This window comes from Syngnathoides biaculeatus, chromosome 18 (genome assembly GCF_019802595.1).
Source record: "Syngnathoides biaculeatus isolate LvHL_M chromosome 18, ASM1980259v1, whole genome shotgun sequence".
In the NCBI taxonomy this organism is placed as follows: domain Eukaryota; kingdom Metazoa; phylum Chordata; class Actinopteri; order Syngnathiformes; family Syngnathidae; genus Syngnathoides; species Syngnathoides biaculeatus.
Window position 1 is genome coordinate 12698762 of NC_084657.1, and position 18270 is coordinate 12717031.

At 43.5% G+C, this 18270-nt stretch overlaps 1 protein-coding gene across 6 annotated transcripts in view; it reads left to right on the top strand.

The window, feature by feature from the left end:
- sgcd (sarcoglycan, delta (dystrophin-associated glycoprotein)) overlaps nucleotides 1-18270 on the top strand; it is a 141106-nt gene that overhangs the window by 98414 nt on the left and 24422 nt on the right. For all 6 annotated transcript variants that reach the window (XM_061803392.1, XM_061803393.1, XM_061803394.1 and 3 more), the window contains 3 exons: nucleotides 5449-5550; nucleotides 8817-8904; nucleotides 10416-10535. In XM_061803392.1, coding sequence (XP_061659376.1) covers nucleotides 5449-5550; nucleotides 8817-8904; nucleotides 10416-10535 — 310 coding nt within the window. The remainder of the gene's footprint in view (nucleotides 1-5448; nucleotides 5551-8816; nucleotides 8905-10415; nucleotides 10536-18270) is intronic.

An 18270-nucleotide genomic window follows, 5' to 3' on the forward strand; every position in this document is an offset into this window, starting at 1 on the left:
TCTTCCTACCCACCACCAGAATCATCCTACATACTACCATCCTATGCTGTCGAGCTACACTCTCCCCTACCACTACTTTACAGTCAGTAACCTCCTTCAGATTACATCGTCTGCACAAAATATAATCTACCTGCGTGGTTCTACCTCCGCTCTTGTAGGTCACTATATGTTCCTCCCTCTTCTGGAAATAAGTGTTCACTACTGCCATCTCCATCCTTTTTGCAAAGTCCACCACCATCTGCCCTTCAAAGTTCCTTTCCTGGATGCCGTACTTACCCATCACTTCTTCATCGCCCCTGTTTCCTTTACCAATATGTCCATTACAATCTGCACCAATCACAACTCTCTCGCTGTCTGGGATGCTCAGAACTACTTCATCTAGTTCCTTCCAGAATTTCTCTTTCAACTCTAGGTCACATCCTACCTGTGGTGCATAGCCGCTAACCACATTATACATAACACCCTCAATTTCAAATTTTAGTCTCATCACTCGATCTGATACTCTTTTTACCTCCAAGACATTCTTAGCCAGCTCTTCCTTTAAAATAACCCTACTCCATTTCTCTTCCCATCTACTCCGTGGTAGAATAATTTAAACCCTGCTCCCAAACTTCTAGTCTTACTACCTTTCCACCTGCTCTCTTGGATGCACAGAATATCAACCTTTCTCCTAATCATCATGTCAACCAACTCCTGAGCTTTTCCTGTCATAGTCCCAACATTCAAAGTCCCTACACTCAGTTGTAGGCTCTGTGCATTCCTTTTTTTCTTCTGACGCTGGATCCGGTTTCCTCCTCTTCTTTGTCTTCGACCCACAGTAGCTGAATTTCCACCGACGCCCTGCAGGTTAGCAGTGCCGGGGGCGGGCGTTGTTAACCCGGGCCACGACCGATCCGGTATGGGATTCTTTAGATGAACGCTCATATTTGTTTGGCACAGTTTTTACGCCAGATGCCCTTCCTGACGCAACCCTCTGCATTTATCCGGGCTTGGGACCGGCCTACAGATTGCACTGGTTTGTGTCCCCAGAGGGCTGCATTATTCTGTTTTAAAATAATAATAATAAAATTGCTTAAAAACCGCTGACATAGCACGGGTTAGGTTGGAAGTAAATTAGTGTCACCAGGATTTGAAATGCCATAAAAAATGGGATTTGAATTTGAAATGTTAGAGATCACATTTTCAATAGTTGCTACAATATGCTGTCTGAAATTCACAGTCTGTGCCACCAGGCAGGGTTACTTCGGATCAGAACCGAACAGTCAGCCAATCGCAGTTATGCTTTCTTGGTCACGTGACGTCGCATACGAACTGGATTGGCTGGCTGTTCCGTTCTGACCTGAAGTAACCCTGCGCGTCGGCACAAACGGCGATGACGGTGTCGCAAACGATGAGCCGCTACATATCGCAGCTCCGCTGTATAATTTACAGAATCAAAAAGAACGTCTCTGGTTTCATAGCAAAGCAAGACAATTTGACTAACATTCTATAACAATTTTTTTTTGTTTGTTTTTGCTTTTGCTGAACAGATGGTCGCAGATTGTGACTGAGTCTCAGTCAGTCTTTTATTCTCCAACCCTTTGGTCTCGATTGAGAATAGATTTATTTTTATTTCTCAACTTTGTTTAACCACAGACGAGAGAGAGAGAGAGAGAGAGAGAGAGAGGAGCGTCTGAGTAAAACTAAAATCCACCCCCAGACCACTTGGCGGTAACAGCGGCACACGTGCTCAATATTGAACGGAAGAACGAGCCCTAAATATCGCCATCTGCCGTCACATCTCTGCTCATTTGGGGCACGGGTAGCTGGATTTTGAATTTAGGTGAGCGAAGCGGCGTTCAGTCTGAGAGCCTTTAACCTAAATATTTTTTTCCGGCATGTGTAGATCGGGTGACTTGAGAACGGAGAGATTAGAACCCGAATCTCCTGACTGTGAGGGACTCCATGCCAAACGAGTTTGATCACACTTGAGGTTTGGCTGATTATTTCGACGTTAGCGTGTCTTTGCGACTGTGACTCAACTTTCCTACGTTGCAGAGCATCGCGGTGCATTAATTGCTATCCAAAGCACCAAAGCTTCCACCCATCGATGTCCCGTATTGCTCGTAAAATTTCTGTATTGGCGCACTCTTATTTCAAGTACGACTCTACAATAAACCCTCCCTGATTGGTTGGGTTAGTTTCCGTGCCTCTACCTCAATTTTGTAAGTTCTGTCATCTTCTGCTTTTTGTCGACTGGTCTATTTTTCATGTCGGGAGTCATTGTGATTTTCCCCCGCCCCAACCCCCCCTGCCCCCCCGAGCCTTAAGAAGTCTATATTTGCTTTAGCCTCGGGTTAGTCGGGGCTTGATGCATATCGACGCAGACACTCAATAATAGCCTGAGTGCTCTGTATTATTGATAACCGAGCCTCGCCGTACCGCTAAAGGAAGACGAAGGGGAAGGATGATGAATGCTTATGGAGGCCGGGGGGTGGAGGGTGATATGAGCTGATGCGTCGACGTGGCTCGCCTGCCACCAATCAATCTAAGCGTGTATACAGACACGCAGAAGTTCCCAATCGGGCTTCAGCGTCAGTGGTGACAGCCGAGGCAACGATCAATGCGATCCTCCTGGCAGTAGATGTCTTTTCAAATGCGTACGCAGGACCACAAATGTTACCTATCAACAAGAATTTGGCTGGAGTTGTCAATCATAACGGGATGCATGGGAAAAACTCAGAAGGAACAATGGCAGAAATTCAACTGGAAGTTTCGGTTGAAACCGGACATTTTGGAAAATTACATACATTTGCACAATTCAGCCTAGATCAGAACCCATATCCAATTCAAATGGCTATTTTAGGACCACCGAAAACTGACCCCTCCAAAAAAATACAGGGTGTCCTCGGGTTAAGACGGTCTCGACCTAAGACATTTCGACTTTACAACGCCAGTCCCCCGTCCGCCATTTTGTCTGGCTAGAACTGGAGGTAGCAGAAATGAAGATGTTGAGATTCTCGCTCGGAGTGAGCAGGTTGGATAGGATTAGAAATGAGCTCATTAGAGGGACAGCCAAAGCTGGATGTTTTGGAGACAAGATTCGAGAGAGCAGACTTCGATGGTTTGGACATGTTCAGAGGCGAGAGAGTGAGTATATTGGTGGAAGGGTGCCGAGGATGGAGCTGCCAGGCTAAAGAGCGAGAGGAAGACCAAAGAGAAGGTTTATGGATGTGGTGAGGGAAGACATGAGGTGTAGTTGGGGTTAGAGAGGAAGATGCAGGAGACAAGAAAGGGGGGAAAAAAAGAAGAAGAATGCTTGTCGGCCTTCGTGCGCCGGGAGTATCTTTGCGTTTTTCGCTCTCCTTTTTAGATATCAACCCAAAGAACAAAGCTGTCTTTTTGCAATGCTTTTGCAGCCAAAAGAAAGTCGATCACCATGGAAACGAAGCTCAAGCTCATAAAAACATTGGAGAAAGGAGAGACAGCAACACCACCAAGGCTTCAGTCAGTCGACCGTGGTGACAATTATTAAAGACAAAGCTCGTATTTTAGCGCATGTGAAGGGTTCCGGTCCCATGTCGGATACAATCATCACAAAATTCTTTGATACTTATCGAGATGGAGAGGATTGAGGACCAGGTTCCTTCATAATAGCTAAGGGCAGCCTCCCTTCTTCTTCTTCTCCATCCACCTCTCAGGAGTCATCTCGTTTATGTCAATACATTTGTTTTTTTGTTTTTTTTTTATACAAAGTAATCTGATGTAAATTCCGACTTTAATGGTGGAATCCGGCTTAAGTCGAAATTCCGGTTAAGTCTCTACTGTAGGAACGGATCTCAATCGTAGACTGAGGACTCCTTGTAAAATAAAATCCAAAAAGATTCACCCCCGGAACCAATTTCACCGATCGTTGAGATCATTTTTACCTTCCAATTAGTGAGGAACTAACTGAAAACCGCTTTAAAGAACGATCCGAAGTTTCACTAGATTTCCTAACGGCCTTTAACGAAAGGTTTTAAGCGATCCCCTTTTGTACATGTTTTTTTCCCCCTCTCAATTTCTTTCAATTCCAACCCCATGTGAGCGCAGCTGCGGTCAGAATGATGGTGAAAACAAAGCCGCGGGTGCCGGCCCAAAAGGGTGGCAGGTGGCATAAAAAAAAAAAGCAGAGGAGACAAGGAGGCAACTGCAGTCGTCATCGAGGGAGCCCGAACAAGGGTGAAGACTTTTGGAGAAGATCAAAGTTGATGTTAGAAGAAGATGAAGAAGAAGGTAGAGATCCTCATCTGAGCGTCTTGCCCAGAAATCATCTGGTGAATTATTCATGGTCGCTCGTCTTGCTGTTCGCACGCTAAACAGGAGAAGAAGAAAAAACAAACGTTAGGATTGCAAGGCGAAATAAAACAATGTGGCTCATTTGTTGTTATTTACTTGGATACATCGTGGGGGGATATTTACTTTTTTGGGGAAAAAAAGCACGTCAAGCAGAACGGTGACTTTGACACTGGTGTTTTTAAACTTTTGTTACTCTAAGATGACACCGGGAAAAGGGCTGAATGGCAACAGAATGAATTTACACACGTACGACTATGAATGTGCCGTGAGTGACGCGGACTTACTCCACGACCCAAGTTGAACTTTAATGGGGTTCCCTCATCGTTCCCTTCACAAACGCCATCAGCTCTTCTCACGATCATGACACACACTTTCTCCTCCCCAATCGCAACGGTCCCATTTATCCATCACAATTCATGTGAAAAGCCACCGTTCAACACCAACTCTTTAGCTTATGCTCAAAATCTGCCCTGATTTCAATTCCATCTGTTAGTCACGGCAGATGAGCTAGGCAAAACCCTCTTGCGGGTGCACCCGTTGAAAAACATACTTGACGAACATATTCGTCAATGGCAGTAAACTGTTGAATTCCTGTTGACAAATATGAGCGTTTACAGCAGTGTTCCCCCTCTGCTTGCATTGGTTTCCAGCAATTAGCAATGTAGAACATTCCAGATGATTTTGACATCTCCCCGTGCAATGTTTTACGCGTCTATATATAACCTTCACCGTACCATCCTCCACTGCAGTTGAGTAGCTAACTTTTCACCCGCCACTATAGATGATGTTTTCTCATCATCAGGAGGCAATAAACTATTTCTGCAATATAATACATGGAGAATAATCCTCTCGCACGCCGGGATTCACCTGCCTTGATCTCCGTGTCCTCCCTTAGAACCCGAGGGAGGGGGAAGTGTGTTGCCACTTTCACGCCGTGTTATCTTTACAGTTGATCCAGCAGATGATGTTTAAAAAAAAAAAAAAAGAAAAATAGGCAGGATATAAAGTCGCTGGTTAATTTCCTCTCTTGCTGCGGCAACTGAGCGTAGAGTGTAAATGTGAGTGACAAGATGGTCGTACATTAAATATTAAACACAATATGACCTGTGTTCGTGTGTGTGTTCGTGGCAGGACGGAATGGGCAACCTGAGAATAACGGAGAAGGGCCTCAAACTGGAAGGGGACTCTGAGTTCCTTCAGCCTCTCTATGCCAAAGAAATCCAGTCCAAACCTGTAAGTCACTAACTTACTCTAGAAATGACTATAGCCTTTTTTTTTCTTTTTTTTCTCCATATTAAATCATTTGTTAAAATGTACTTGTTTTTGTTCAAATGTATTCATATGAATATACATGAACTAATAATAATCATTACTTAAAATTAATAGTGTGATATATATATATATATATATATATATATATATATATATACACATTTATCTCCTTATTGCATTCTGTAATTTCTATGTAATTTTATTTGTTCCTTTATTCATAATATTTTACATTAATGGTTATTACAACTATAGAACAAATATCAATGAACTACAATAATAAATGCATTTATTTTATTTCTATAATTCTGTAATACTTTACAAGTATACATTTCTGTAAATTATTTTTGTATTTCTATTATTTCCTACTTGTCATTTTTTGTTTATATCGGGGTCTTATGATGTGGTTAATTTTTTTTTTTAAATTGAAAAACTAAAGTTTGATCCACCTAATAGTTTAATAATATATATTCCTTTTTATCATCTGTATTATTGATTACATTTATTTTTATTTTAAATCTATCCATAAAAATATGTAGTGTGCAAATATTTTTGCTAATTTTTTTCTATACATACTATTTATTTTTTTTATACTTTTGTATTTCCTATACACACGTTTTCATTTCTTGAATTTATCATACAAGGCTTTTAAATTATTACTTAATACATATTTGCATATTTAGTTGTATATTTCCATTTCAGTTGACTTTCTCCAGTAGAGCAGAAAAAAAAATCTTTTCATTTTGCTCATGCTGCTGCTGCTGCTACTGCTCACACGTTTAACGCATTTGAATATTTAAATTGTAGATTTTCGAGTAATTCTTTGAGAAAATTTGATATTCAAGGACTGATTAACTAATAAACAGAACAGAAAAAAAAAAAACAATTTCTGGGCTGGCTGCACTTGTACTGACACTGCGCTCGAGTGTCTCAGGCACATTTTCCCCCTTCAAATATGCTCCTTATGCTCAGCTCGCTGAGGTTTTTGCGTTTTTTTTTTTTTTTTTTTTTTTTTTCCCCCATAACCGCAAACTTGTATGAAGGCTCAGTGCCGAAAAGAAAAGCTATACAGATACGTACACACACACTTTTTGTGTTATGTGAAAGACGGCGACGTCCCGCTGGTGCTAATATGCTCAGTTGCCTCGGCGACAGAGGAAAGTGCGGAACGGCGGCTCAAAAGCCGTCAGCCTCCAAACGTTTACAGTGAAACCCCCCCCCCCCCCCCCATCGTGCCAGACTTATCTGCGATTTGCCATATAGAAAAATTGTAAGAAAAACATTTTTCCATAGTTTTACCTTTTCCACATGTTGTAAACAAACCTATCAAGGTAAATAAAACACCTATTAAAGCGCACTTTGGATATTATTTCTCATTCTACTGCTGTCGGTATCCATACAGTAGAAAAATACAATGCATATATTCTCTCTCTCGTCTGTAGGGGGGAAAAAAAAACTATTGGGGGAGCTTCAGAAGGCCCCATCGCCGCCTCTTCTGCTTGCTAATAATTTAACTGCATAGTTTCCAGTCGAGCTCAGTGTTGCCCAGCATGTTGCGCTACACTGGAGACGTGCGAGCCAAAGTTTGGAAAACCCAAAATAAAGAATTGCTTAAAAATAAGTGATACAGCTGAGGCATGAGCTGGGAATTACAATTTAGCCGAGGGTTCACTAGAAGTGGGGAATAAAAAAATGCTGTCGTATGGATAGGATTCCTGTATTGTGATTTTGAAACTTTGTCCCACCCCAAACAGTACTGTACTAATTAAAAAAAATAAAATAAATATATATATATATATATATATATATATATATATATTTATCACATGGCAAAACTCAGTTAGTTAGTTAGTTTTTTTAACAATATATTTGATTTTTCACATATAATTTTACAAAAACAACACAATAACAGTAAAACAAAAAAAAAAAAACAAAAGCAGTATGCACAGACATAAGTAAGTAAGTTTCTTTCGGCTTGTCCCTTTCGGGGTCGCCACAGCCATATGTTTGGCACAATTTTTACGCCGGATGCCCTTCCTGACGCAACCCTTCTCAGGGAGTGGAGGCCCCAGTGGGATACGAACCCACAACCCCTGGTTTATCAAACCAGTGCTCTAACCACTGAGCTACAGGGCCTCCATGCACAGACATAAGTGTTAAAGAAAAAAGAAAGCTCACAAATAACATTTTTTTTCAAAAACTCTTCTAAGGGTTTCCGTATGTCCTCAAATTCCTGAACTCTTCCTCTCATGATATACGTGATATACAATGGTTAAAACAATGATAATACAATCCGTTAATATTGAAACAACAATGGATTCAAAAGCTTTTTTTTTAAATGTAAAAGAGGACATAAAACAACTCCAAACAGTAGCACATAGATGCGTTTTCCAACATAGATACTGAACATGCTGAAGGAAAGAAACGCACAAAAAAAATGCTGATTTTGTGATCTACGATAATTTCTAGTCTGCAGAGTGCACCTGATTATAAGCCTCGCCCAGTACATTTGTAAAGGAAATACCATTTGGTAAATACATAAGCCTCAGCTGTATAAAAGTTGAAAATTAAAAGTAAAAATTGAAATGAGATATTTACAAAGGAAGACGGTAAACAAAGTTTTTTCAAAGTTTTAATACCTTAGCTTAGCTTAATACAGCAACCACACGGGAGCACGAACTGAGCTGTTTAAAAAAAAAAAAAAAAAAAAAAAAAAAAAAAAAAACAGCCGTGCCATCTACACAGTCGCGATACGGGAGAACAGCACCAACAGGGCCGGTTAAAAAAAAAAAAAAAAAAACACATACCTAAATCACTGAGATGCGGCAGCAACACACTAATGCTAGCAGGGCCGATTCGAAAAAACATACCGGTAAAAATCACTGAGACACGGCAGTAACACAGCAGCAACCCGCTAGCACAGCGCTAACAGGGCAGGTTAAAAAAAAAAAAAAACATACCGGTAAAATCACTTCCTCTGCACATATCTACACACACTGGTTTCACCCTTACCTTTTCCGCTCGAGTGTGCCCGGGAAATTAGGGTAGTTGATGACTTTTCAAATTGAGTTTACACCCAGATTTCTCAGGACTTGAGATGTGTTGCAACTGTATATCTGTGCGCCTGATTTAAATACAGTATTTCCACTTTGCCTTTTAAATTGTACACAGTTATGTCATCCAATTTATTTATTTTTTTTCTCACAATAATAATAATTTTCCGTCCGCAGGGTCGTCCTCTGTACCTGCAGTCGTCCCGAAACGTGTCCGTCAACGTTGTGAACAGCAACAACCAGCTGCTCACGCAACTCGTAACAGGTACGGCGCGGGGCCCCGAGAGCGAAAACGTCCGTCGCGTTCGCTTGTCAAATGTTTTCAAAACGCTGACATTGACTGCAACAAAAAAAGTGTTTTCTCTCTGACGCTCGTGTTTGCAAATGGACCCGATGCGTTTTTTGTTAGTGCAATGTCAAAACATTTCAAAGGCGAGCTTTATCTCGAGACCTCGCGGTGGCATTAAATATACATTTTGCAGTCGGTTCGCAAAGAGTCAACAGGATAAAAGAGAGCGAGAGATGCCAAACAAGACTGCTTTTGTTTCTGATCAACATTTCAAGGCGCACCCGCTTGCTTGCTTCTCTCGTGAAGCGTTCCTTTTAAAGTGAATTTATTACTTGATGTTACATTAGAATTGCGAAAAGTGACGCAAATATGTTCGTGTTCAATGTTTATATTATTCCTATTTTGTTCTGATAGAATACTGTACTGTTTTTCTTGATTTAAAGAAGTATCGACATTGTATTATTGGCATTTCAATGAGCAACAAACTTTTGAACACAAACTGTACATAAACATGTACAGACAAACAGCCGCACTCACAATCACACCTACGGGCAATTTAGAGTGTCCGATTCATGTTGCATGTTTTTTGGGATGTGGGAGGAAACCGGAGTGCCCACCCGGAGGAAACCCACACAGGCGCGGGGAGGACACGCAAACTCCACACAGGCGGGGCCGGGATCGAACCCGGGTTCTCAGAACTGTGAGGTCAACGCTTTTACCGGCGGATCCACCGTGCCGCCCCATTTGTTTTTACGAAATGAAAAATCACAGAGCGCTATTTTGCATGTGACACACAAAAAAAATATATATATATATAATTGCACGCCGTTCTGCGGAATGGCCTGCCCATTTCCATGGGGGGGGGGGACTCAAGTCCAGGGACCACTTGACTTCTTCCCCTCCCCCCCAACATCTTGTCGAACTTCCCCCATGTCACTTTGTGACCGTTCATGCTTTACTGCGCCGCCGTAACTCCGCTGCGCCGTGGCGGTGATCGAGGCTGGCAGACCGCGATCCTTACAAATCACCCCGAGCAAACCTGCACGGCCCGCAAACGGTGTCTGAAAGGGACTCGTGCACCAAACGCCCCCCCCCCCCTCCCCCCATAGAAGTGTCAATCAGCTGCCGTTTTCTACCCCTTTCATCGAACTCCCTTTTTGGTTTTGGTCATCTTACCGTATCAAAATAAGGCTTCCATTCTTTTTCTTTCCGCATTTGAGCAGCCGGGACTCATTCGGGTTTCTCAAAGTACAAGTCCTTGAATTTGTCCAAAATGATTTAACGTCCTGTTCAATTTCAGCGTTTGACCGTGAGGCTTTTTCTGTCCACCTTGTATTTACTCTATTATTACTTTCTTAACAAGACTTATGTTATATAACGCTGAATGTGACTTTATTATTCGGAAATCCGTGTCGGAGGCTGATTTACCCCCCCCCCCCCCCCCACACACACACACACACACACACACACCTCTCCTTCTGTGTTAGGAACCAACGGGTTCAAAGCGCGAGGCAAGATGTTCGAGGTGAAATCCACGACCGGCAAGCTTCTGTTCTCAGCCGACGAGCAGGAGGTGGTGGTGGGCGCGGAGAGGCTTCGGGTGATGGGTGAGTGAGTGGTCCTTACCTCTGTATTTTCAGCTGATGGCATCGTTTTTTTGGTCTGACCGATGGCTGACAGTGAAAGCGTCAAAGTGACTTCCTGACAGTGGACAGCAAGGCCAGTGCGCTCTTCAAAAACTGGTCCACATTTACAACCTCAATTCTAAAATGTGCTTCTGACAGGCTGTTCCCTTTGTTTGGTTTTAGTTTTTTCAGATTTTAGCCACGTCCAGTGTACTCTCTCCGGGGGCCTTCAGAATCAGTACTGCTGGCCCATGTAACTTCAGTATTATTTGGACCTCTTGTTGGATGATCTGCGCAAAACTCTTTACAGTCTACACTCTTTAATACACACATTAGTAATGCACCTAATCATCAGTGTGTACACAAATCACATACTACCTATGTTAAAAATGTAAAGGATATGGCGATTTAAAGGATACGTGGATGGAGGGGATTCACTAGCAGTTCAAGGTTGAGTCGACGATTGATGTTTGGACCTCGTTGTATACTCTGCGTAGGTTGTAGCGTTAGCGCGCTAGGCTAACTTGGGCCGAGCAGCTTCAAGGCAAACGATGCGGCATCAATTGGGGTACTAAGATAAGACTTGTTAAATTTCCGAAGTCCTCACGGCCATTGTCGTACAAGTTATGAAGTTACTCACGTTCGATGTTTCTTCAACAGCCAGGAATTGATCACAAACGCGTCTCGTTGTTAGCAAGCTAAGCTAAGGAATATGAGGCCGATGAGCAAGTTTAAGTTGGTGTTTCCACTCGCCCAACTTCTTATTGGTACTCACTATCCTCGTTGTATACGATACTTGGGTTTTGCAGGACTGCAGGTTTTTTTGCGGTTTTGCAGGTACTAGCGTTTGATGTTTTCCTCCTCAGTAAATATTGGAAAACAGACGCTTTTGTTGTTAGCGGTCTCAGCTAGGCTAACTTGGGCCGAGCCGCTTTGACGCGAACGATACGACTCCAATTTTGGTACTAAGGATGCGCAGATGGTGGTTTTAGTCCACTGAGGTCGTCGCCAGGAGCGTCCCACGTCGAGTATTCACAGCATTCGGTCCAAAATCAGCAGGATTTGTTGAATTACGATCGGGCTCGTCAGAGCCTTCAGTTTAAGATGCTCCCAGATTGAAGACCGGAAGGATCAATCCAGTATGCATAGAATCTAATATATGTTATTGAATTTATCTGTTTCTTTTTCGTTATCAGATACCGATATAATATAATATTGATTCAGAACTGCTTGGGATAATGTATGTGGCCCTTTTTTTTTTTTTCCTGCTGCTTAAAGTTGTTGTTGTTTTTGGGGGGTGGGATATAGTATTGCAACAGGCGGCACGGTGGAACAACTGGAAAGCGTTGGCCTCACAGTTCTGAGGACCCGGGTAGAATCCCAGCCCTCCTCTGCGTGGGTTTTCTTCAGCTCCAGGCACTCCGATTTTGTCCCAGATCCCCAAAAATATGCAACATTAATTGGACACTCTAAATTGCCCGTAGGTGTGATTATGAGTCCAGCTGTTGTTTGTCTCCATGTGCCCTGCGATCAGTTCAGGGTGTGCCCCGCCTCCTGCCCGTTGAATGTCGGGCTAGGCTCCAGCACTCTCCGCGACCCTTGTGAGGATAAGCGGCTAAGAAAATGGATGGATAGCATTGAAACATGTCATGGTGGCGGTATCCTTCCGCCCACTATCTTTTGCATAAAAAATACACATCGGTCATGGCAACCCTAACATGAGCGTAATGCGCTCATATTTCCGTTAAAAAAATGTACTTTGCAACAAAATGTGAATGAATCCCCTTCGAGGCGCAGCCCGAGACAATTTGCTCCTCGAGGTTGACAGATGAGAGCGCTTACTCCGGCCGCTCATCTACATGCACTTAACATCCTTCGCAGTCATATTTCGTTAGCGTCAACCCGCTGGAAAGTGCCGGCGAGCCGCAGATGGCAGCCGAGGAGATGGAGGAAGGATAATGGGGCGGACCCCGCATTGTTCCACTTTTTAAATCTCAGCAATTACGTCTGCTGCTTCGTCTTATTATGTTTTTTCTTTATTTTTTAATAACATTAGTTCCCCGGTGTCCTACCAACAACCGCCCAAGCTGACTTTCAGCGAGAGAAGCGGGGGCAGAGCCAGAACTGCTCACCGACCGTGTCTAAATCATCTCGATGTGATACAATCCTGCCCGTCCATCTATTTTCTGCGGACCTCATTAGGGTCGCACTAACAGTCAGATTCGCACTCGCGTTCTCACCGATGGACAATTTCAAGTTCTCCCAAACACGTTTTTGGGGATGGGATCAAACGTGGGGCCGACTTCTCCATCACGCTGCCTAGCGGAGCGCCATTATTTCCAATTTCGCGCACCCCCTGAAGGGTGTTCGACTGCAGTATCGGAATGTCTGGCATAGACCATGAAATAAGGTGTAAATACGTGACATTAGGAATGCATAAACCTTGAAATAAGGAAATAGAGCGCCAGCGGGGGCAGACGTGGGGAAGGCCGTGCTGACCGGAGTCAGTCCAGGCCAAATGATTACGATGGTTTTGTTTTTTTTTTTTTTTTTTATCTAGTCAATTGAAAATATCCATCCATCTATTTTTCTCAGCCGCTTATCCTCACAAGGGTCGCGGGAAGTGCTGGAGCCTATCACGGCTGTCAAGGGGCAGTTCGGGGTTGGGCAGGCAGGTCCGGGATTGAACCCGCGACCTCGGAACTGTGAGGCCAACGCTTTGCCGGCTGATCCCACCGTGCTGGCTTTTCAACACTTGAAAATGTTAAAAAAAAAAAAAAAAAATCAGATACAGGCTTTTGAAAAGATATATTTTCACTGGGATTACATGGACTTGCAAAAATGTTCCTTTTTAAGTATTTTAGGCTTGGTGAAAGATTTGGAATTTGGCCAAAATGGTTGGTTCAACTTTGCAGCACGGCTCTTTGAGACTTATATGTTCAAACTGGTGACTGATTTTATTTTTTTTTTGTGGGGGAGGGGTGGAGGACATATGCTCTGGACCTAATACCCCTGCAAATGCCCATTGCATGTATTAAGTGTGAATTTGGTGAAGTGCTGCTTTTGTGAGTGAAAATACTCAAATGTTTTCACTGCAGCTAAAATAAATTTTGGTATTCTATAGGTTCTTTTTTTTTTTTTTACTCTGAACTAGTAGTAGGTACTAGCCTCATTGCAACCCCCTTGTTCTGCAGTGAAATATGAAATGAACACCCACATATTTACATTTCGTCATTTGAAAATTCAGCTATTGGCAGATTTTTGGGGGCGCCTATCCCCACATTACTTGCTGAAACTCCTGCTTATTCACTTCACTTTCCCCCCCCCCCACAATCCCCCACTTGTTTCGTTCACGGCAATTATAAAGGAGCATCAATTATTCCCAAATTTTCACTATTCGCAGCCGAGCTGGTGCCTATTCCTGAGCTGTTCGCCAAGGACAGGCGCTGACGCACGTTCGGACGTTAATTGATTGCGCGCCACAGTCGAACACGCAAATGTAAAATTAGAATACTCACAAGGAGCTGCTGTAGGCCACAACTCACGCCCAGACGCTCACACGCAGAGAAACTGAATCCAGATCCTGACGTCACTCACTGACAGGACAATTTCGGAACTATTTAGTTTTGTTCCTAGGAAATGCAGTGCTATTTTTTTTTTTTTTTTTTTTTTAAATTTACCTTCTATTGTGGGACCATACTGAACGGAAGCACTTGAAAGAAACACACTCACTAAAACCCTACGGACACGAGAGCTTTCAAGAGCCAAATACCCCGTTGTAGTTAAGTTCCAAACCTGAAACATTTACTAGAAGCGCTTTCCCGTGTCGAGGCGACTTCTCCCAACAGCCCCCCCCCCCCCCCCCCACTCCCCCGAGAAGCGCCGACCACCTTCAGAATCCGCTCCGGCTTCCTTAAGTAAGCACTGCTCACTCATGCGGCGTGTTTTTCCCCCCCTCGGAGATCAGCGGCGGGAGGATGTGTTCAAAGTTGAACGCGTTGCAGAGGAGGACTGGAGTCCTGGGGAGCAGCAGTCACCTTGATGCTGAGGTTCAAGCGTGTGAAGGGCTTTATTTACTTGACAAATGGAGTTACTTACCGATCCGACCGAAAGGACAGCTTGCTTAAAGCGTTTGTCTGCGCCTCGGCCTTCACCTTGTCACTGAAACGAATTAGAGTGACTGTCAATGGCCTTGAATTTCGACGGCTGAAGACGTAGATTTACACCATCCACGAGTGTTCGAGTAGGACGTCTCTCACCCAGGGCTTGGCTTCAGGATTGTGTGCGTGTTTTTTTTTTTTTTTTTTAAGGGGAGCCCGACAAATGTCTATTTTTGTCACAAAACCCTTCCGCAAAGTATGTGAAAGGAAGCTTCAAAATCCTGAAAAATTGAGCCATTCACACTGTGTGCGCCCGCTGAATTTGCTGGGAAAACAGCGCCTGGAAAATAGATGCCACTCAATCTAGTATCTTTCACGCTTGAGCCGCAAAATCCAGTCTATCCGCTCAAAGCCACTGCGGCTGGATTGTGTTCCACCGGGTCGTCGTGACTACGAGGCGCTCTAAAGCGGCAACGTCCAAACGTTGGCTGTTCCTTCAAAAACAATCTAAATTTCAAACTCATACCCTAAACATTATGTACGAACCTTTATTATTATTATATATATATATATTTTTTTTTTAATCATTGCAGCCCCGTAGCGAAATCACAAAATCTTTTCGTCTCTTGCCTTGTGCTCGGATCGTCTTTTCGGTGGCAATTACAATTAGCCTCCTTTCATTTCCCACCTCGTATGTCTCATTGCCCGACCGTATCACGCTGCCCGCATGGCAGATTGGCGACCAGTCAGGAGAAGTGCGTTATCAGCTCTGAATGCGCCCGTGCGTTCACGTCTTTGCCTCCACCCGTCGCCACGAGGCAAATGAAGGCCCGGCCCGCCACGGAACAGCAGATGAAGTGGTGTTTTTTTTTTTGTTTTTTTTTTTGTTTCTCTGCGTGTGATCACAGAGGCTTGTTTTGTGAATGTTGCTGCCCGGAATTCACAATCAGGTGCCAGATATGTCCAGTAGCTACTGCGTGAGATCAGAACAAGGTACAGCTGGACTGCCAAAACTGAGGTTAAAAAAATGAGGGGGGGGGGGATACCGTATTTTCCGCACTTTAAGGTGCACCGTCAATGAATGGCCTATTTAAAAGGCCACTGTCATCAAATGGATGATTTTTTTTTTTTTTTTTTTTTTGGATGTTATTAATGGAAAAAAACAGCAGCCAATATGGGCTTTTTTCACCACAAAACATTTAAAATTCCACCTTGGCACGGCCTGATCCAGGATGAAAGCACGGACAATACAGTGCATTATCAGAATCAGAATTGTGGCAGCTTGATGCAAGGAACAATGTTGAATTGAGTTGAGGAATTTCATTTAAATAAAACTATCACTTTCCCTCCCGCTTGTGGGCTAGTGATGCCTAAGAAAAATATTGATTTATGCGAGTGATTGAGGAATTGAATGGAGAGAAAAGTGGTGCGTAGCCACCATCTTGTGACATTCTCGTCCCAAGCAACTATGTTGACGTGAGATAAGGAGTTTCTTTCAAACATCCGGTGACATATTTGTGGCACGGGCCTATGTTGAAATGTGTTGGAAAAACGTCCATCAAACAAAAGTAGTGGTTTGCCTCCATCTCGTGGCCGTGTGCCAGTCAACTGTTGAAGTGAGCTGAGGAGTTTTATCCAAAGTAATTTGTCATATTGTGGCACCTACATGCAATTATAAACTTTATAGTGGGGGGGCCTCAGTTCCTCGCAGATTTGTGCTACTTCGGCCTGCTTTTCTTGGTCATCAACTGTGTGATCATGTTGTAAGTTAACGGCGACAAGGTGTCTTCCTTTTTATATTTGCCATCCGTCAAAGCTCCTGCCGCATTTTATCCGCCGCTGTCTGTCCTTCCGGAGTGGACGCCGTTAAGTTGTAATGAAACGATAAAAGACAGCCGAGTTACCGTGCGGAGGCGGCGGCCCGCCTTTCACGCCATTATCCGGAGCGTGCGGCCAACGCGCAGCGGATTCCTGCGGCGCGAACGGCGTTCCTCGCCAATCCCCGGCGACCGCCGGTGCTCTTAACGCGCGTTTTCTTTTCTTCGGCATGTTAGCTTTCTACACGAAGGGGAAAGCGGCTCGATGGGGTGACAAGGTGTCATGATGATAAAGCGCTTTCATTCCTTTCAAACGTTCAGATATTCAAAAGAGCGCTCGATAAAAACATTCTCTGGAAATTTGGTCGTCTTTCTGTGTAATATTTGTTGTATCTGAGACTCGGATGAACTTATAAGATCTTTCACTACTACTTTTTTTTTTTTTTTTTTAATAGCTGTGTAAGTCAGAGCTCTTCGTGTTTTTCACGCCACTTCTGTTGTTTGTGGTCGTAGTATCGGTATAACATTCTATGTAGCTGTGATCTATCTGCTTGTGTTCTTGGCCCCCCAGACTTGTGATGGTAAATCCTATCGATTTTGACCTGCTGTCTCTTTAAGGGAGTTTAGTACTTTTTTTTTTTTTTTTTTTTTGAAGCTGGATATCCAATTTCCCGACAAAGGACTCTGTCCCGTTGTGCGTTTGGATCGCGTGCTCCTCGCACATGGCCGGCCCCCGGGTTCGAGGACAGCGCCGCCGGCGCAGTTTCATGGCTGACATAAATCCCAAAGCCGGTGGTCACGAAGCCCGATTAGATTGTAAGCGGGGGGCGCTGGGTGGGGAAGAGCTCCCTCTTCCAACCCACGCATGTGAGCCTGGCCTGGATAAGGAGGACATGGCGCGGGTCCTTAAAGAATTTACGAAGGACCCTCCAAATAAAACAATCTTCCAATCAGAAAATTCATAATTTTGTGAGGAACTGCAGTTCATGAGAACCAAGTTGTATTTTTACCCCCAAAAATGTTATCTTTACTGGATGCGTTGTTGGCGCGGTGGACCAGCTGGTAAAGCGTCGGCCCCACAGTTCTGAGGACTCAGGTTCGATTCCGGCCCCGCCTGTGTGGAGTTTGCATGTCCTCCCCGTGCCTGCGTGGGTTTTCTCCGGGCACTCCGGTTTCCTCCCACATCCCAAAAACATGCAACATTAATTGGACACTCTAAATTGGCCGTGTGCCCTGCGATTGGCTGGCAACCAGATCAGGGTGTTCCCCGCCTTCTGTCCGTTAACAGCTGGGATAGGCTACAGCACTCCCCCGTGAGGATAAGCTGCGAAAGAAAATGGTGTATCGAGCTAAAAACTTATCGTACAAGAACAAAGTTCTATTTTTCCAAGATAATCATAATATTATGGGTTTTAAACTCAAGTTTAACACTGTAAGAAATTTTTTTTAACAAGTGAATTTCGAAAATGCAACAAGATGAACACTCAAATGACTTTTCAAAGAGGCACATTATCTTGACCCGAGAAATCAAAAAGTGTTAACGTGGAAAATTATCCAGTTTGATTGCTTTGAAAATGATTAATTTACCACAAATTTCTAGTAACTTATAGCGAATACCATGCCAAATCTTACTTTTCTACACAGTTGTTCAGCAAATAAGGGAGGATCGGTTTCTCCAAGAAAATCTGTAAAGATCACGGCCGTTAAACGAAAAATTGCAAAGTAGCGATATATATTAGTATATATTCAATATTTTGAAACTTTGCGCATCTTGCATTTTCTGTATTTTTTGCAGTCTTT